This window comes from Adiantum capillus-veneris, chromosome 3 (genome assembly GCF_014529385.1).
Source record: "Adiantum capillus-veneris isolate H3 chromosome 3, ASM1452938v2, whole genome shotgun sequence".
NCBI lineage: Eukaryota > Viridiplantae > Streptophyta > Polypodiopsida > Polypodiales > Pteridaceae > Adiantum > Adiantum capillus-veneris.
Window position 1 is genome coordinate 84,908,646 of NC_140933.1, and position 21,238 is coordinate 84,929,883.

The 21,238-nt window shown below is 39.8% G+C and overlaps 1 protein-coding gene across 1 annotated transcript; it reads left to right on the plus strand.

Moving 5' to 3' along the window:
• Nucleotides 1–1,237: 1,237 nt before the first annotated feature.
• On the plus strand, nt 1,238–8,573 carry LOC147461228 (uncharacterized). The gene is made up of 3 exons (XM_086505174.1): nt 1,238–1,241; nt 2,137–2,919; nt 8,317–8,573. The coding sequence occupies exons 1-3, from the start codon at nt 1,238–1,240 to the stop codon at nt 8,571–8,573; spliced, it is 1,044 nt and encodes a 347-aa protein (XP_086361300.1).
• Nucleotides 8,574–21,238: the final 12,665 nt, after the last annotated feature.

The following is a 21,238-nucleotide window of genomic DNA, read 5'->3' on the forward strand; positions in this document are numbered from 1 at the left end:
TTGCATAAATTAGTGTCCACAAGCTCTCTCTCTCTCTCTCTCTCTCTCTCTCTCTCTCACACACACACACACACACACACACTTACTCCTGGTTGACTTATGGCCAGACATCACCTCACTAAAAGGATGCACTTCACTTAATGCTATCCCTAGCATGGTTTACCAAGGTGGTTTGGTCCCTCACTTAAACTTGTACCTATTTTAGTTAGAATTTGTTGTGAAAATATTATCTCTATTGGATTGAGCTTTGCAGGAGGAAACAACTGACTATGATAGTATTTGGGATGCTTACTTCTTCTGGTGTTTTTTGGGATGCCTTTTAAATTGGACCGGCCTTTGCACATTAAGCTACTTTTTGTGGCCAACCTCTACATTCTTAGTTGGTACTCAGGTTGATACCTATCTTGGAAGTTAATAGGCTTGCAGGTAGCATCCTTAGGCTTCGAACACTTGGTGGATCTTCTTCTCACTGTGCTTATCTCCCGGGGGATTCACCATGGAAAACATACCGTACCACGTAAGTGCAGGGGAGGAGGGTTTTTTTACAAGTTACAGAAATGTATAAGTTAGGGATAGGCCCCCAGTAATTTATCTCCGAAGCTTAAAAATAAGGGAAGGGGTATCATATTTATGTTGAAGGGGGGGGAGTGAAAAAAGGGAAACATGAGAGAAAGTTTTTGTGTTTCAAAATCGTGGCTTCCCAAAAGACTCTTCCCTTGAACTTGTGAGTCAATAGCTACAAAGATACATGCAAGAACTAACACTGCTTTGTATATAGTTTATTTTTTGAGTTTGTTGATGCAAATTTACATGGAGAACCTAGCAAAACTTTATAACCATGGTTTTTGAGTAGTTTAGATGGGTCAAAATTGGACCCGAATTGGACAATAGAGTGCAGGCTGATCGTGTACATAGTTTCAAAGTCAAACTAAAACACGTTGAGGGTACATCTAGTTATCAATAGAAGTGGCTCCTTAGTACGTTGTTAGTCACTATGCTACATGCTCTTTGATTAGCTTCACTCATTTAGATCATGTAAGACCTAAATTTTATATGTAAGATAGGGGTAACTCACATTAGGAAAAATGTGGACTCTCTTTGGGCCATATAGGATTAAGGTTAATTAGGCTCCAGCCAATAGGAAGAGAGCAATGTATATAAGTTTAGAACCTAAGAAAGTAGAGAGAATAATAGGGTTGTTCACTCATTTATTGCTTTGTATCGTAGAGGGAGGGGGATGGGTAAAAGAGGGAGGGGAAAAAAGGGAGGGGGGGAGTGGTGGGTCCACAGATACGTTTTTGCAAAAACCTTAAAATTTCAAAATTAAAAAAAAAAATTAAATTCAAAATATTCCATCCAAAACTCCCCCCAAACCTACCCTATGATCAAAAAGTCATTTTCTCACTCTAGAACCTTTTTTCCAAGACTCCCTTCCTCCATAGCCCCTTTCCATAACACAAAGCTCTCACTCTCTCTCTAAAATCTTACACCTTCCTCCTTCTTCAAGATCTCCATTGCAACTTTAAGCTCCCACTCTCTCTCTCTAAACTGTCTCCCTCCTCCTTCCTCAAGCTCTCCATTGCAACTTTAAGCTCCCACTCTCTCTCTAAACTCTGTTTCCCTCCTCCTTCCTCAAGCTCTCCATTACAACTGTAAGCTCCCACTCTCTCTCTAAACTTTGTCTCCCTCCTCCTTCCCCAAGCTCTCCATTGCAATTTCAAGCTCCCACTTAAGCATCCATGGCAAACAATGGTCAAAATAGACGCCCCAAACCCATCATTCAAAGTATGCTTCTCCACAACTCGAAGAATGAGGAGCAGCAATGGGAACCTCAGTTTTTTCAAGAAGGTGCGTGGGTGTACATGCAACCTTCCGCAATCGGTCCCCATCGTGTTCGTGAAAGAACAAACGTTGATCTCCATTGGAAGGGAAGACTACTAGGCTTCAAGCAAGTAAGAGACAAGGGTACGATGGAAATCGTTCAACATGTTTTCATCTTTGGACACATGCGTCTACGAGGGATCACCAACCCAAGGGATTTTCCTTGTAATTGTATGTCCCTTGCACTTCAATGGTTTTGGTGGTAACAAAAAAATGGACTTTTTACATCTCACGGACTGTTTTGTTTCTATGTAGATGTTTTTCCTTCTAGCCTTGTGGAGGAGCAACCACTCTCGTGCCTTTCAGGCACATTTACGGCCATGCATGCAAGTCTTGGGGATATGCTCTTCTCCAACACAACTTCATCAAACCTTACACGACAGAGGGTGTTCTTCTACACCCACAAGTACATTGTACCTACAGATGAGGAAGGCTACGGAGAGCTACAACCTTTGGAGGCTACAACCTTGCGTAGCATGGAGTGGCCAAAGCCAGATGCATTCACTGTAATGTCTTTGAAAGCCAAGATTGTAGCTGATGTGAGAGCATCATTAAAATTTGGAAAAACCTCGCGTTCAGTTGGGCTTGGATGGTGTTGTCCTGCTCATGTCTTCGCTAGCATCTTTGGATCTTTGCCTTTCCATCATACAAATACTATGTATGTTTGCAAAGATCTACAATACAATACATTGGAAGCCATCTTTGGGGAGAAGTGGGGGTATCTTGAAGGACTTCACAACGTAGATCACTTTCGGTGTCAGGTTGGAAGTTTCGGCATTGCTATCCGTTTCATCAAGGTGCGCTCCACTCTTTACGTGCGGTACTTCTATGAAACATGGATGTGCAAGCTTGGTGAATGGATTCCATTGCAATCCATTGATGCTACAATTGAGTTATTTGATATTACAATGAAATTGTCGAGTGGTGTCGGTGAAACCGTCCAAGTGAACAAGCATTGGACATTGGCCAATGTGCGGGAGCACTTAGTGATAATGGGTTTAGAGCATCGAGAAGATACAAAATTTTGCATTGGACGACGTAAGGTGAATGATTTTTCTCTCTTAATTATGTTATATTTATGTTTTCTTTATTATTCCCTGCTCTAAGTTGGGTATGCTAATTTATTTATTTTTTGCTAGATTGGTAGCTGCATGGAGAGCACGATTCAAATTGAAAAAGCATGGACGATGGAAGAGAATTTGATTTTATCATTAGAGTAGTTATGTTTTGTACTTCAATTTTTTATAATATCACAATTGTAAGTTCAAGCAGATGGTTGTATCAAATTTTGGCAATGCACATTATCTTAAAGTTGTAGTGATGTGTTTTTTGAGTTAAATGATTGTAATTTAGTTTGTAAGTTTTTTATAACTTCTTGTTATTTGTGTTACTTAATGAAATTTGTTTAATATTTTAATTATTGATATTTTTTTTTGGGAGGGGGGGGGGGGGGGGGGGCGTGCTATATAAAGCCTCCTAAACCCTACCATTTTCACACTCTTTGCTTGTTCACACTCTCATTTGAGCTCCAACACTCTTTGCATTCCTACTTTAAGAGCTAGCATTATGGCATCCTCCTCCACCCCTCCCGAAGCCACGGCATTAAAACGCTTCCAAGCGTTTTTACAAACAACCGAGTGGCAAGATCGTGACGATCTTCACAATTTCTTCACCCAATTCCCTGATGTGAATGCAACTATTCACCTAAACAGCCAATCTTTTCAGCCTATCTTAGAATTTTTTGAATTTTACATCGACAAGTATGCTGTACCAATTGTCGGACAAGGGGAATTGTGGATTCCATGCGATTTGCTTCGCTACATACACAAAGGCGATCGGCCTTTCACCCAGCGACTTCAACGATTTTGTGTAATTGCGGGTGAGGCAGGTCAGTACATTGAAGATTCACGTTTGAAAAAGAAGAAGGTCGGCACCTTGTGTTTCTTCTTGCGGAGGAGCCTGAAAGATTTGAGGTGAGTTTGCCTCATTTGCGCCTTGGGGGTGTCGTCAAGGACACAAAGGAGCCCATTAGAGCGCCCTGGGATGCAAGCAAAGAGGGAAATATTCTTGCCCTAACCTACCCAGGAGGTGTCATGGATGCCGCCAAATCCATGGGTGATGAGGGTGCAGAAGCATCCTTTCAGCCCACTGCAAATGCGCCGGAGGAGACATTAACTCCGGAGGTTTTTTTTGAACACCTCTCCCCAATTGTGATAGATGGGGAGGAATATTTGTTTTTACATGATCTTGAAAAGACTTTTGACATCCGCATGGATGAGTGTCTGTCCATCCTCTGTGCCACTGTAGAGTCCTCTGCCATTGACCCCTCTTCTGATCCTGTGGATCGAAGCCTCCTTCCCCTTTGAGAGAGTGTGGTAGATACAGTGGAGTTGTCAATGACGGTGGTGACAAATGCACCGCACTCATCTGTGTCAGAGGATGAGTTTGTAGCTACACGCGCATTTCTTGAAGCCCAACGCACTCCTATGCTTGTTTATATAGATGAACTTGAGAGTGTCGCTATGGCTCCCAATTCATCTATTTCTCTTGACAGCAAAGGCATAAACGATGAAGATGACGAAAAACAAGAGGTATTAATTGATTTTTGTTTTGTGATTACATTAATTTTCATTGTTGCATTCTGAAATCTTATTTACCCATTGCTTTCTTTGTAGAATATTGTGGAGCTAGATGATCATGCAGGTCGGGGAGGAGATGGTAGGCGCCAAGCTTTTGGATGGTAGTCGTCTCTTACGCATTACCTTGGCAAGCTCCCCCAAGACGGCTTTGCGATAATCCACAAGTAGTACACTCCTTGTGGTCAATTTTGGGTGTCAATGATGAAAGCAATGAGCCGCATCCTATGCATGTCAACCATATCTCAAGCCTCCCAAGTTATATATCTTGTAAATAAATCTCTGGCCAGTGTTGCATTTGCGACACACATTCGTGGTCGTGTGCTTTGTAACGTGGCCTTAAGCCAAGCTGTAGGTCTAAGCAATGTGGAACAAATTGCTTGGGATGTGCTGCACAAACAACTTCCTTGCGCCCAAGAGCGCCGAGAAAACATTGCTCGCCATATCTTAGATGGCTCAAACAGTCAATAGATGCATAAATCTTGTAATTAACTCCTTCAAATATGTAATGAGATATATCACATCTTTGTACTTTGTTATTTCAAAATTCGAATGGAAATTGATTTTAACTGGTACTTTTCAACTTCTATATTGAGTTTATTGTACGATAGATAGTATATGATTGGTTCTATCTTGTGATACACTTGTATAATTCTCTGAATCAAAATATAGAGTTTTTTTCAGTCCAATCTCCATCAATAAAAACATAATAACATTGTATTCTTATAATTTTGGTATAAATAAGCTTTAATTAGGCTATCTAGAGGCCTTCCGCAGAGGCGCGCGAGAAGTCAGAAGTAACATTTACTTCTGACTTCTCGCGCGCCTCTGCGGAAGGCCTCTAGACAGCCTAATTAAAGCTTATTTATACCAAAATTATAAGAATACAATGTTATTTTGGTTATTCAATCAACCAAACTTGGTTGACAGTTCTTTTATCCACATCTCTCTCTCTCTCTCTCTCTCTTTTCCTCTCTCTAGTTAGCTTTACTTATCACTTAAAACAAATGTACACGACTCGTTATATTTGAAAAAGCCACGACTCGTTATATTTCAAAAAGATATCTTTACATTGTCAAAATTGCCTAAAAGTCAAATTCAATCTTTTTGTCCTATGATTCGACGCGCAAGAGCTAAATCTTTGGGCATTATTGTCACCCGTTTTGCATGAATAGCACACAAGTTGGTGTCTTCAAAAATAGAAATTAGATGATATTCTGCCGCTTCTTGCAGAGCTTCTACGGCGATACCTTGAACTCAAAACGCCATTCGATAACTTTGCATGATCTCTTTTACCAAACGTGTGAATGGTGCCTTGCATATGAGAAGGTCTGAAGCTTTTTGATAGTGATGAATCTCTTGCAACGCCTTTGGAATGCGTCGCTTCACAGCAGGAGCCCGTTGTTGAGGGATGGTAGGATCTGGGACATGGGCATTGTGAGGGCGAACCTTGAAAAACTTTTTCTTTTTACGAGAGGGCTTGCGAGGGGGAGCTTGCGCGTCTTCAAGGACACCATGTGCTCCGACTGGCTCTTCAACTCCACCCTGCGCTCCAACTGGCTCGTCTGCTACATCCTCAAAATCCTCTTCATTTAGTAACCCATGATCACCTCTAGGCTGATCTGACGGCAAAGCGCCGAAGCCACGTGGCAATGTCTTCCCGGATGGAACTCGATGATTGCTTGGGATCTTCTGTCCGCTCCATGGTGGGCTTTGTGCTTCGTTGTCCGTTTCGGTTTCTGTGTCTGATGTCACTACCCATTTCTTCTTGCGTGAAGGTTGTCCATCTTGTTGCTCTTCACCTGACCATTCTCTCTCCATCTCTTCTATGAGCTCTTGTTCGTGTATCCAAGGTGGTTTTTGAGCACCTTGGACGGTTGAGTGAGGGTGAGCAAAAAAAGGTTGATCTTTTCTTGCTGTTTGCTTTGTGCGTGCCATGGTGTAAGAAGGGGCAAGATTGAAAATGAGACTCCTTCTTCACTAAAAGCCCTCTATTTTTTTTAAAAAAAGGTCTCTTCACACTTGACCAGGCCACTTAAAAAAACTCTTCATATCATCAAAATATAAAAAACAAAAAATAGATAAATGGAGAAGTATTATATGCAACTCAACAAAGACATCTACAAACATAAACATTACATTGCATAGCATCATTTGTTTGACATGTTGGGTAACCAACGTTTGCCCACTCTATGGCGATTTTCACGCCACCTAGCATGATTAAGGGGTCCAGTGGAGTTTCTCCATTTCTCTTTAGCAGTAAGTGGAGATTGTCTCCTAACCTCCTTGGCAAGACTTGACTTTCACGCTCGCTCTATGGCATGACATCTCCCCAAAGAACAACGAAAGAACCAATCAAACATCTCCTTCATGTAGTTGGATCTCGTAGTTCCACCACCGTGACGTGTATTTTTAAAGTAAACACCTTTGGCTCGATAATGTGATTTTTCCATTCCTTGAGTGCTCCACATGTCTAATGAACCATATTTTGACATAAAGAATGCTCCATGCGCATACAAAACATGCTGCATCAAGAAAAAATGCTTAGATCAAATAAATATTTATGTATAGCATCAAAATTTGAACTGAACAAAGTAACTTACCATGTAGTGTGTGATATTTCTCTCTCCCCACGCTTGCACAAATGCTTTAGTGAAATTCGAAATGTGATCTTTGAACAAATTTTGTTGCTCGCTCGTGGTTTGGGGTTTCCACATGATTTGAAGCACTAACTGCAAGTGGTGCCACACTTGCCTACGCAGATTTACAAGCACGGGATTTGAATCTTGATCGGTCGTACACTTGCAAAGCGCTTTCCACAGCTCCCATGGAGCATCCTCTTCACCCCTCTCCTTTTGCATCTCTGGTTTCTTGAAAAACCTACGTGCTTTCACACCATTCATAGATACTTTTTGTGGCAATTCATGCATATTATCCACCTCACGATGATAAAAACATTGCCACCATGGCATCCAATCGAATTTAAAATTGTTTCAACTATTCCAATGGCTTCCACGGATTTGGAAAGTGGTTTCATTGTGAAAGCGTACTCTATGTGAAGCTTTAACAAGTGATCAAATATACGCATAAAGGCATGCAAAGTGCAAAAGTGTACATTTGTAAGTGGAAAATTGATAATGGGATGCCATGTTTTATCTTTTGTCGACCAATTGGGGACCTCCATGATAGGACACTTCAACACCGAGCACACCCAATCCCTTGCATCATCATCCATTGACCCTGTTGCCTGACTTCCCTTGACATTTTTCTTTGAAGACGTGGAGCCACGATTACTCTCCTTGTATCCTCGTACACAATATGGACAAGGAAGAAGTGATGAAGCACCTTGTTTACACCCAAGTATACATTTGATTGTTTTTAGATCACCTCCTAAGTGCCACTCAACATCAAATGTATCTACTCCATCTACTTCTAGCTTTTCTCCCTCTAGTTGTGCCTTAATAACCTCTGTGATCCACGGGATCATAGAGAAGACCCATGCCAACACCTCATGAGTCTCCTTCGGAACTTCAAAAGCTCCTAACCACCATATTTCTTTTTCCGATTGTACAGTAAATGATGGTTTCTGAGAATGATCAACGATAACATCGACTTTTGCAAAAAACATTGCCTCATTTATGAGTGTCACACTCATAAGTTCCAATCTCCGTCCTTTGACAATTTGACATTCATCTAGATTAAGTGTGGTGAGGGCGACAAGGAGGAGAATAGCAGGCCTCTTTGCGTCCGACGAGCGATAGTTAACACTGATGAGCAAGGGCTTTGAAGCTGCAAACAGTTCCAAGGGAGGTCACTTTTGGCGAGAGCGACGAGGAGGAGGGATTAAGCAAGAGACGAGGGCGGACGTCAACTGGGGCATCGAAGAGCTGCACTACTGGGGTCGTCTCATCAAGGAGCACTATGAGCAAGAAAAGGAGCATCAACTGTAGAAGAGCTCTACGAGCACCAGGCCGTCGAGTAGCAAAATATAGAGCTTCTGACAGAGATAAGCATGGCCGCAGTGCAGTGAAGAAGGAAGAAGGGTACCTCAGCTAAGGCTCTGTTTTTCGGGCAACTTCTTGATGTGTATTTTACTCGATCTTTCTATAAGAACATACTGGGAGTGAAAGTGACTTATCATGATATTGAGGTTGTAGATCCAGACTTCTATTCCTACTTCAAGTTTGTAGGCCTTGTGTTTGCTAAGGCTCTGAGAAGCCGTCGAGTAAGGAGAATAAGAACGAGGCTAGCAAGGAGCTGGTAAGGCAGTCTGCAAGGGATGTGAAGTCGGCTGAGTTGTAGGGTAGTTTACAAACATAATGCAAAAAAGGGGTGTTGAAGTTCACAAAGCTATGTCAAAGGAGAAGTAGTTTTTAGCAATTTTCAGAGGTTTGTTTGAGTGAAAAGAAGACCAAAGAAAGCAACGGCAAAGTGAGTGCACGTGAAGGTGGTCGAGAAGAGTGAGGGAAGGGCATTGAGGCCATATCGAATCGGCATTTGCACTTCCGCTCAGTCTCCACGAGTTCAAGAGCACTTGTTGCCTATTGTGATCAAGTTATTTTTTTGTATTCAGATTTTAGTTCATTAAGAAATTTAATTCAAGGTGTTCTTTTGTGCTATATTCTCTTGAGATGTGCATCTTTCTCAGGAGGAGAATAGCAGACCTCTTTCTATCCCATGAAAGCTGCAGATCGATGCTGAGAAGCCGACGAGCGGCAGTTAACGCTGATGGGCAAGGGCTTTGAAGCTACAAACAGTTCCAAGGCGGGCCGCTTTTGGCGAAGGCGACGAGGAGAGGAGACATAGGCAGGAGCCGACGAGGACGAGGGCAGCTAAAAGCACGCGAAGAGACAGTGGGCAAGGACGAGCACAGGTGATTGCTGCCTTGAAGGTTGACGAGCGCGTCACTGTCAGGGCGGCTTTTGTGGGGAGAGCGACAAGGAGGAAATAGCAGGCCTCTTTGCGTCCCATGAAAAAGCTGCAGACCAATGCTGAGAAGCCGACGAGCGGCAATTAACGCTGATGAGCAAGGGATTTGAAGCTGCAAACAGTTCCAAGGGAGGCCGCTTTCGACGAGAGCGACAAGGAGGAGGGATTAAGCAAGAGCCGAGGGTGGACGTCCACTGGGGCATCAGAGAGCTGTCGTGCAAGGCCGTCAAGCAGCAGGAGCATCAACTGCGAAAGAGCACGCGAGGGCCGAAAGTGTGCAGGGGATACATCAACAGGATAGGTTGATAGGGGGCATCATCAAGGGTTGATAGGTGGCACGTATTGTGCTTGCATTAACACCAGGAGCAGTTTTGAGGCTTATTAAAAATAAAAATAGACTTATTATTTTAAAGATGTTAAGAGTCCATTCTTATGAGAAATCTCAACCAAGAGGATTGTCGAGCTAAAGAGTGCCGAGAGCAACAATACAATGAGGAGGAGATGACGTTCATTGAGTTGACGACGTGCAATGTTGCAAAGTTGATGAAGAGTTGAAGTAGACGATGTTGGCGTACTATTTGGAGGCCGCCGACAAGCAAACAGTGCAAGGAGCAGCATAAGGTCTTCTACGAGATCCTAGCTACAAGATTCAGCAGCATTGTTAAAACTTCTTCGAGATTCAGCAGTGTTAAAGCTTCTACGAGATTCAACAGTGTTAAAATTGCTACGAGATATCTTTCAAAAAAATAAGAAGAAGGGATTACCTTGGTGAAGTGATGACAAAGTGAGTACTGCACGTGAAGGTGGTCGGGAAGAGTAAGGGAAGGGCATTGAGGCAATATAGATTTGGCATTTGCACTTTCGCTCATAGTCTCGGCAAGTTCAAGAGCACTTGTTGCCTATTGCGATCAAGTTATTTTTTTGTATTCAGATTTTAGGTCATTAAGCAGTTTAATTCAAGGTGTTCTTTTGTACTATATTCTCTTGAGATGTGCATCTTTCTCTCACCGTTTCCCATAGCGAGCAGCCTGATCCTAACCCTCGGCTCAATTCGTGAACATAAAAATCCCCTGACAACGCATGCGCGCGCACATACACACACACATTTAAACATGAAAATTTGATTTTACCCTTAGTAGAGGAGAGCTTTCTGTCTCAGTTCAATTTCTTGTTCAGGATCACTATCCTGTATTTTCATCCTTGGTGGTAGATTGGCAGCCCATACTCATTTCCAGTCTCATTCTAAAGACTAAGTTGTTTTTGTGCTAATCATTTTCCTTAGTCTAAAAAGCCAACTATCTTTTGAATTGTTATGCTCTTTTGTGTATAAGTATAAGTATAAAAACAACAACATCAAAACACACACACACACATCAACAGCTACTTTGGACAAGTGGCATAGCCAAACTTAGAAGGACTAGAGTCAGCTTGCTAAATATGATGGATTGTATTAACCTTATACTTTTACTTTTCCCTTGCATTAATTAAAAACTATAGTCTTATCGTCAATTCAGCTAGCTCTTCTACAAGACCTTTATACTATCCTTTTGAGCTTATATGAAGCTAACACGGGCTAGTGCCTACCTACTTATTTAGAACCTATCCTAAATTAAGATGGACTCTTGTAAAATTAAACTTATCCTTGAGCTTTGAAGCTACACCTCCTATGTAAAACCTTATCACAATCTTGGGAGGTTCTATGAAGCTAGTCCCAAAACCTACCAGATTTAGACCTAGTAAATTTAGACTATCTCTGGCAAGTTCCAATTCACCCTAAGGTTTCCCAAACTTCATTCTGAGAGTCTAATGAATAAATTTAATTACTTAAAATTTACACAACTAGTTTCTATTCTTAGACTCCTATAAATGCTCTAATTAGCTCCCTTTGTCTTGTACCTTTAATCAAGGTTTCTCTTTGAGATAGACATATCCTACCTTAATATGTAACTTTGACTTGGGATAATTAAATAGCAATTATCCTTGGTCTTTTATAGATTTCTTTCCTTTGGTCCCAAGCCTTTGACTTAAATAAGTCTAGAATCACTTTAAACAATTTCTCTTGTTCTCTCTTATTTTTTTCCAACTTAACTGGCCAATTTAAGATGGAAACTATGTTTAAAAGGTTAGAAATTAATCTTTATGAAAGTATTTAGCAAGACAAATGGCACTTTGATTATCACATCAAAGTGATGTACTTGATAGTGGAGGATGACCAATATCAACAAGTATTTGTTGTAGCCATACTAACTCTCAAGATGCTAAAGATGCAAGTACATATTTAGCCTCTATGGTAGAAATTGTTACACATTTTTGCTTCTTGTTGGTGTAAGAAACAAGACATCTATTGACAAAGAAACAATTTCAATGGTAGAGCACATTGATAAGTAAGATCTTTCCCAATCTACATTTTTATATCTCAAAAGGTGAAGTGAAATCATAGAATTCGAGAAAATTTGCAGCAAAGTGAATGTCAAGAGATGAGTATTCAATCCAACAAATTGGAGACATCCAACAAGGCTAGCATAAGGTTGATGTGATGCTAATCCTCCATCTTTTTTCACAAGTTGAGATTTTTTTGTAGAACTCACAACACAAGAAGTAGTCATAGCAGAATGTGCAGAGGCTATGCCATTTTTTTTGAATAATTTCTTGAATGTACTTTGTTTGACAAAGTTTCCAAACACTCTTCTCAGGATACCATTGAATTTGAATACCAAGACATGAGTGTGTGTCTCCCAAATCCACCATGTCTTGATGTCGAAGACAAAACCTTCTATACTTATTAAAGAAAGTTGAGATTGTTGGAAACAAGTATGGTGTCATACACACATAGAGCACGAATAACAAAGCTATCTTTTTGCCATTTGATATATGTTAGTATTTGAGTAATAAGAGATAAAACCTTTAAAGGAGACTAAGAAATATCATCTTGATGCTGATGAATATAAGGTCTTTAAAGAGTATGTCAAAGGTAACTAAACTTTTATGTGATCCCTCTTTGGGTTAGTTTTATGATATTTATTGCAAAAAAACTAAGCATTATGACAAAAATTCTCATTGTCTTAATTTAATTGGAGTGAGTTATGTGAATCTTGTAGGTTGACATTTAGTCCGGATCTTCAATGACAAGGATGGGACGAAAAAAGAAATCGTACGGATTTAGTTGTGTATATCTTAGAAGTTGCAATAACAAAAGATTCTTAGTAATGAGATCATAACAGAAGATTTTGTAGTAATGAGATCCTTGTGTTGGGACTGGTTTTATGCTCCGCCTCTGTTTGTTGATGGGATGGGGTGGAAATACCTTTATTGTTGCTTTTGTCAGGAGAGGACATTCTCTTCTTGGTATTTGATTTAAGTTTGCATGTTAAAGGTGACGCTCTATTGGCAGTAGCCCCCTTGGCCTTTGAGATCCGCTTTGTTGGAGAACTGATGCAAGAGAGTAGAGCAACTATGTCGCAAGTGCATGTGATGCTAGAGAGAGAGAGAGAGAGAGAGAGAGAGAGAGAGAGAGAGAGCTTAGGATTTTTCAAGGAAACGAGACGAGAATTCTATGGAGCTCAAGTTCAAATGCAAGGCAAAAAATTAAGAACCACTAAATCCACTCATGACACCACTATTCTCACATGGGGTGGCCCATTACGAAATTGTACAAAACATACTTATAGAAATACCTTTTGCCTCCAAAATTTCCCTCCAAAGGACCAAATAGGTGAAAAAAAAATTGGCCCTTTTTTGTACACTCAACCTTTGCTTTTAGCTTAAAAGGGTGTTGAAAAAATGATCTTGAAAATATTTACCGATCGAATTTGAAATGGGTCCCTTTTATTGGTTTTATATTGAGTGTATACATGAGCTTCATTTATAGCCTGGAGCGAAGCATATTGGCACACACAAGGGATTATGTCACAAGGATTGCCCAGTAGGATGCACACTAGGCTTCCACATAAGCTAAGTCACATTATCCATCATATGCCACAAGTTGACTAAACATCCACAAAACCTACACCCTAATAGTATGCGGTTGGATGTGAAGTCGGTGTTTCTTACTAGATGAGATCTCTTAGGTGTTGTGGTTTAGGTCATCAGGCCATACTCCCATTACTAACCCATGACTAAATTTCTTATTATTTACATGAATATAGAATAAGGAGCGTGTGTATAACACCAAGCTCCATCCATTCTATGCTCTCATGCTTCTCCAATTTCTCATACACACACTAGCATGAGACACACCGCCTCACAAGTGGTATCAGAGCCTCCGTTGCCATCCACCCACTTCTTGGTGCACGTGCAACGCCTACTATCAAGAAACCTTAGGCTTAAGGACGTAACTATGGTCGATTTTCTTGCTTTCTAAGAAGTATCAAATATTGTAGCAAAGCTTGGGAGATTGGATAATGGAGCTTTGAGCCAAAGCCATGAACATTGATAGAAAAAAATCAAAGCCTGTTTAAAGCTTTTGGGGAATCTTATTTAACATTAGTAAACAGAAGTTCACAACAACACTAAAATTTTGTTTTTTCTCACAAAACGGGATCTTCCATGACAGCATTGGTGTTTTGAAAAATCTTACAAAGCATTAGTTAAAAGTGCAAAGGGGCAACACACCGAAACATAAAACAACGTTGGATGTTGAAGCCTCCTACAGTAGCGCTAGCACACCTTCAAGATTTTATACAACTAGAAAACTATATGAGACCGCAATGTGACATGGGACTGAGTCTAGCCAAACCATAAAGTGCTCTCAATTCTTGCACGGGTTTCTAAGTTCAAGGTGTTTAGGCATCATTCATACCTTTTAAACAGGGAATGTCGTTGTCTTTTGTTTATGGGAAGGGGGTTAACCCGGCCAATAAAACACTCGTGGAAACAAGTTCTAACCGCTAGTTTTGTGATAACACAATGTCCTGCATGTTTGGGTGGACGTGTGTGACATGGGCCTAAGTATTACCCTTTAATTATTACGATTTATTATTACCCATTGATTCAATTCATTCAAATGGTAATGACGAGAGATGTCTTGTTGATATTCTAATGTGCTTGCATGATAAAACCCTGTTGGTACCCAGTGATGCAATTGTGAGCATCATTGCAAGTGTAGATGGCTAAACTAATAGCAATGTAGGGAATCACAAACTTTAGATGATTGAGTTGACCTACTATGTCAATCTTTTCCCACAAATAATTGCATGTAGTCATCCACGGCTACTAGTCATCTTCACCCAGAAACAAAAGCTCATGCTCATTAAATTTTCTTATTGTTGTCACCTTCCATTGCCTATACCTATAGCTAGTAGAAAGAGATGGAGAAAAAACACTGTTTCTATGAGACACCAAGCCATTATTGCTTATGGAAGGATTTTTTGAGTGACTGAGAACGATGATTCACTTATTAAGTTTATTTTCTGATGTTTCTGTGGCATGACACGTGCATTTCATATGGATATGTAGCTTGTTGCCTGCCCAATACATTGTTTTGAGCTTTGGATATATTTTATTTTAAATTGAAAAAATAACTTTCATGTTGTTTTAGATAATGGTATGGCCAACTCAAATCCAATATGGATTGATGCTAACAAAAAATTGGAGCTTAAGCTCATGTAGATGCCTCCATTGTAAGCCTTGGCCAATAAAAGTTTTATAATTGGTAGGGTAATCGTAGGAAAATTGCTTGGTCAATAATAACTACAAAAAGATTCTCTATTATGATTGAAAAAAATTGTAGGGTGCTTTCTACCGTTATTGACCCAACAAAAGAGCCAAAAATTTCACTTCATTTAGATTAGAAGTTACGAATGTCTAAGCTCGTTGATACGTCACTCTCAGTGTAGATGGTTTTTTGAATAATAGCAATATGTAACCTATTTATATTAATGGTGATGCTCCTATGATATTGCATGAGCGCACATGCTCTCATTGTCATGCATCTACAAGATGAGCTTATAAACTACTCGGATATAGGGGTAGTGAATCGTGAAGATTGTGTGAAAATATATGTGAGAAGGATTTAAAAAGGTGATTAGAGACATGCTTTCTTAGATTGATTGCTCGGATTTCTCCTTGCTCGGAAATATTCGCTCGCCATATGGTAGGACTCGTGTTTGTCTAATGAATTAGAGTAGATGATGATATCATCAAAAAACACTCCAGTAAAGGTTCAGTGAGGCCTAAATAGCTTCTGTATCAAGCGGTTGAATGTGGCTGGTGCATTGATCAAGCCAAAAGGAATGACAATATATTCGTAAAGACCAAACGTAGTGCAAAATGCGGTCTTTACATTGTCTTGATCAACTATCCTTATTTGATAATAGCCACTTTTTAGGTCAATCCTACGGAATTAGGTGGACCCTTGTAGCTTATCAAATAAGTCTTCTAACCGTGGAGTGGGAAACCTATTCTTGATAGTGATCCTATTTAGTGCTCTATAGTCGACACACATTTGATATGTGCCGTCTTTCTTTTGCACTAGTCACACGGGTGAGAAAAATGAAGATGAGCTAGGCCTAACAATGCCCTTCTCAACTAACTCATGCACTTGCCGCATAATCTCCTCTTGTTGAGCTTGAGAAACTCTACAAGGAGGTTTGTTAGGCGGTGAAATTCTTGGAAGAAGTTCAATTGCATGGTCATCATTGCCTCGTTTAGGAGGTAGCTCATAGGGGATGTCGTCAATGAAAACATCTTGAAACCCCTTGAGAAAAATGGATAACTCTAATTCCTTGTGAGTGTGTATTTTTCTTGTGCTAAAACATTAGGTTCACTTTGAGAATCTTTAACAAAAATCATGTACATGGAAATAGAGCTCTTTATTGACTTATTGAAAGCTTGTGTATGTACACATGGAGCCTCAATTTCCTGATTAAGGGAGTGACTGAAGATTCTTTCCCCTTGAAAGCACCTCTGCGGGTAGTACATCTCCCATCTGGTAAGCTTGCATGCCTAGCTTGGTGGCCAACTGTGTGGATATGAAATTGTGAGTAGAACTAGGGTTAAAGAGAATAAAAGCATCATGTTCTCTTACCTTTCCCCAAGCATGGTATAGAGGAGATCCTTTGTGGTGAGTTTGCTCCTCTTGGATTTCAACCAAGGTAGCTCTAGGAGGCTCGTGGTGGGTGTTCTTTTGGGGACAAGCGTAGTACGCATGCCCTTGCTCTCCGCACTTGAAACACCGGTTATCCTTGTAATAACCCTCAAGATCTCCAGGAGAGAGTTTGTTTTTGACTTTGTAAACTCCCTTCTCCTTAGCTTTGTTGGAATTGCCCTTAGGAGACCTTTCATCTTTTGAAAAGATTCTTGTAGGTATCGGCTATACTCATCTGCAACGAAGATCTTCCCGTGTACGATAAGTAGCAGGGGACTTCTTGATCTTCCCCCAATTACCTCAAAAGGTGCTTTTCTCGTGGAAGTATGTACAGTGTTATTGTAGGCATACTCCACTAAGAGTAAGTACTTCTCCCATTGGGATCTTTGATCTACTTCTGTTACATAGGCTTTTAGTAGATCGAGGATTGTTAGGTTAGCTATTTCACTTTGGCCATCCTTTTGCAGGTGATAGGCCGAAGAGAAATTTATCCTCGTTCCACTTAGCAGAGATCTTTAGATATAAACATGATATCTAGCTAGACCAAGTGTAAAAAAATTAAGTGTGTTTGTTTTCTATGCGCTTTTAAGAAAAAAAAAATCTTGTTTATAGGACTGCTGAAACAATATAGCATCAAAAAACCACCAAGTCTGGCAGTAGTACTCATCTGGCGAGGATTTTATCCAGAACAATCCCCTGATTGAACTTTTATAAAAAAGTAAGTTACATAAACGGGAAACACCCCCGCTTTTCAACAGTAATTCATGCGCTAAGTGAAAGAGAGCAACTTGTATTTTTGCCAAGTCCAAAAAAGACTAGCAAACAATAAGTTATAGCTAGTATGCCACAAGCCAATCAGCTAGTCCCCAATCCATGTACAATGTTGCACCACAGTAAGCAGTAGCGGCTATCCAGCCCTTACCATATAGACTTAGCCAACCCATATGATGGATTATACCTATTTTAAGCATCAAGGAACATTAATCCTCATAAGTGCCATATTTTGTCAAGGCCCACCACACGGTGGTTTTATTTCATCACGCTGCGCGACTAATTATGCCGCAAAAAATTTCTAGATTTTTGCTTAAGTGTCATTATCAACAGTAAAAAAAAAAGTGAATCACGGGTATAGAAAAACCCTTTAAAAATATATATATATATGTATCTGCAGTTAAATAATGACCAGCTTCGAAAAAAACCAATAATAGTACCATAGTAATGCTCCCAAAAGAAACCACCTTTACCATGTAATGCCAGTCAAATCCGACCACTGTAGTGGTCCTTACCAGGCTGAAGAACGAGGAACTGAGCCAACCAAACAGAGGTCCAACCACTTATATCATGCCATGCTAAGTATAGTCATCCCGACTATTTTAAGTACACCATTTTCTAAGTACATGTATTTTTATGAAACAATGCTTTACCATTTAATTAAAAAATTGACAGTAATGAGATTATTGATGCTAAGCTTAGTGACCAACCTAAGTTGGTTGAGTTGTAAGCTCCATGCTCGGTGCAACAAAGATGGAAAAAACACAGTCCTCACTCTTGATGCAAGTAAAGGACACGCAAAGCTAAGTGAGGAGCAAAATGCATCCTCGCCTCTTTAAATAGAAGAAGGACAGCCGCCCTCACTGATGACTAATTGCCTGCAGCGTAAACTGAGTAGATCGAGCTCCCTTGGGGAAATGTGGAAGAGTAGCCGCTCGCGATGTCATCTGGCATACTACGTTAAACCAAGCGCCTCATGGCATGGTAAATGACTGTAATAAGTAATTATATTACTCACGCCTTGTAACCATCATAGCCTTCTAAGGGTCCTATCCCATGTTTAAAAAGTTGTAGGTCCCCTTAAATAGAACGTAGAGTGTCGACAAGCAATGGCATAATACACTTTAATCTGATGCTTAAAAAGGCCATCAGCAAGTGGTGGAATGTGTGTGTGTGTGTATGTGTGTACCAGCAAGTGTGAACTAAGCTTGGAAAGTTTAATTTGATACTTTAAAAAAAATTTACCAACAGGTGGTAAAATGTGTGTGTGTGTGTTGTTGTATTAAGATAAATGGGTGAAAGCATGTTAACCTGTTGCACTTTTTGTGCTAGTTAGGAGTTTCAAGTTAGCACATCTTCGAAAAGATTGGCGTCTGGTAATTTTTTTACAAATAATATCAAAATTTGTCGGAGGTTGTACATTTGGATTCCTTGTTTCAAGTGCTTTCTATTGATATATCATATGTCATAGATCTTGGAGATGTAGCTCAAGTTATTGTACTAGTTAGCATATGTCAAAATTGTGCTAGTTAGCATTGTCCGGGACATGAAAAAGCATGACAGGTTAACATGATTTCACCCAAATAGATATACACAAAAGAACTACAAGTTCAAAGGATAGCTGACCCTAGACATCTGGAAGGTGATTTGCACAAAAAATGACTCAGTATTGAATTCATCTTTGTACAATATAGTAAGGATGCAGACATCATCCAAATGAAATAATACAAGGATATCAATGTAATAAAAAATTTGAGTCCCCCGTAATCATCAAAGTTGGACAACAGCTACCCTAAGCCACTGTAAGCGAGGATAGCATTCTCACCTGCATCCATGTAGAAAAGACAACACATGTTAGACTTGGCTTCGAATGGTAGGTGTCAACAAATCTATCGGTTGTAATCCATGTCAAACTCAAAATAGAACTAGAGTAGGCAACTTTCCATAATGTAAGTACCAAAAATACTCCGCAGTTTAAATTTTCCTTATATGCTAAAAAAGTAAGTTTGACTTAATATACTTCCAAAAAGTTCATTGCTAGTGGAGGTTTTTTCCAAAAGGTCAATTTTAGACAGCCAAAGGCATATACCATCAGTTTATAACCATCAGACAAGTCATTCCATGCTTTGTATACATTTCTACTCAAAATAAACAGCACGACCTTATCAAGAATCCCCAAAGTTTTTAGACAATTTAAAAGGTGTAATCCACTGTATGAACAAACTATCTACTAATGTGTTATTGATCATTATATTTGGTTAAAATATGCATAACAAGAAAACACCAGCAAATAGACCAAAAAATGGATCACCACACGACATCCCCTTATCAAGAAGGTAACCCGCATCACCAAAGCATAAGAGCCATATGAAAATATCATCCAAAAATAAAACTAGCCAGTCAGTCAGGTAAGGACAACTCTCCCAAGAAAAACATGAATTTGGAAAACATGCTTCAATGCGGTTTAATAGAGGGGCCATCTATATTACTTATGTTTAAGTAAGCAGAGCACAGATCATCAAAACCTCATTATGTGGATGTGACCTTGGACAAGTCTCTTATTACGGCAAAGTAGAAAGCCAGAGCATTAGACAGACAAAGCCATATAATATGCCTAGTTTTGCTAGCCAAGAAAACATAAAGGGAGAACAGTTAGCACAATATTTTTAGTATTCAGTATAGAATAAAAAATATCATGATGCCAAACCCATCAAAGCAAAAAACCTTAAACTCAAAGACCTAGTCTTTATGCCAAAGAGCCAGTCGAGACTCCCAGGAAATGCAAACATCCTAGACTACTCCCAGTCTCTTGAAACCCATAACCAAATAGTCAAGACGCATTAGCTCAAGTCATATACCTAGCCAGCTCTAAAACACCATCAGCTAGTGTTTATAAAAAAAGCCTCAGTATGCCATCAACAATAGAGCCAAAGTCAAGTACCAAAAAGTACAAGACCTAAATAATCATCATTTTTTGAGAAAGATCAAGCCAATTTTTTAACTCAAAGACCACTTTATACGCCACTTTTCAGTAGACCTCGTATAAAAGTTCTCAAATTTCAAACATATAACTGTTCGTGTGTATTTTTTGAACAAACCACCCAAAAAGAACCATCCACATAGATTGCCTTACCTCACCTAATCAAAATTCCTCTTTATCCCATTTGCACCAGTCCGAGAAAGTTAGGAATGTCAGTCATATCAATAAGTATCATAAGAGTCTGCTAAGATTCATCAAAAGCCATAGTCTAAAAGAACCAGTTCGGAACCAATAGTATTTAAGCAAGCCAAAATATAAGTCAACAGTATATTTCAAAAATACATAAAGCCTCAGTCAACAGGGTTTTATCACAACCCAAAACTTCCACAGAAGCTCCGCATATACCCCCTTGTAAGATTTAAAAAGAACCTAATGCAATTTTCTAAACTTGGCGAGGAGTCACAACCCTTTGAGATATTTCAATTAAGTGATTTAGGCAGACAAAAATCTTAGTATGAGAAATAAAAAAAACGAAAGTTCAAACGACCTGTGATGTTGAGGTATTTTCCACTAGCTCCATTACTCCAGCCATTCCAACTGAAACATTTCTCGAACACACTCCCTTTTCTCTCCAAAAACTCCCAAAAACTTAAGCCAAATCTAAGTGAGGGGAGTAGAACACCCTCACCTTTTTATACTGGGTTTGAAGCAACAAAGAGAGTCACGTACTACTCGCATTAACGTGAAAGCCACGCGGATTAGAATCTGATGTACACCATGCAGACCACTTGTGCATCCCAATAGAAGCATAGAATACAGATCTTAAATGAGGAAGCAAATCTCCTATGACTCATATATAATCACCATAACATCCGCTCACCTCCCAAATGAGACCACACGATTGTTTGTACAGCTACATAACGCATCCATAGGCACATCTCAGCCTATTAGATTGCC

Bases quoted from the DNA above. Each gene is read 5' to 3' on its own strand.
- LOC147461228 (XM_086505174.1), top strand. The intron at 2,920-8,316 runs GTAAGGTGAATG...AGCTGCAAACAG, and splicing joins AAAATTTTGCATTGGACGAC to TTCCAAGGGAGGTCACTTTT.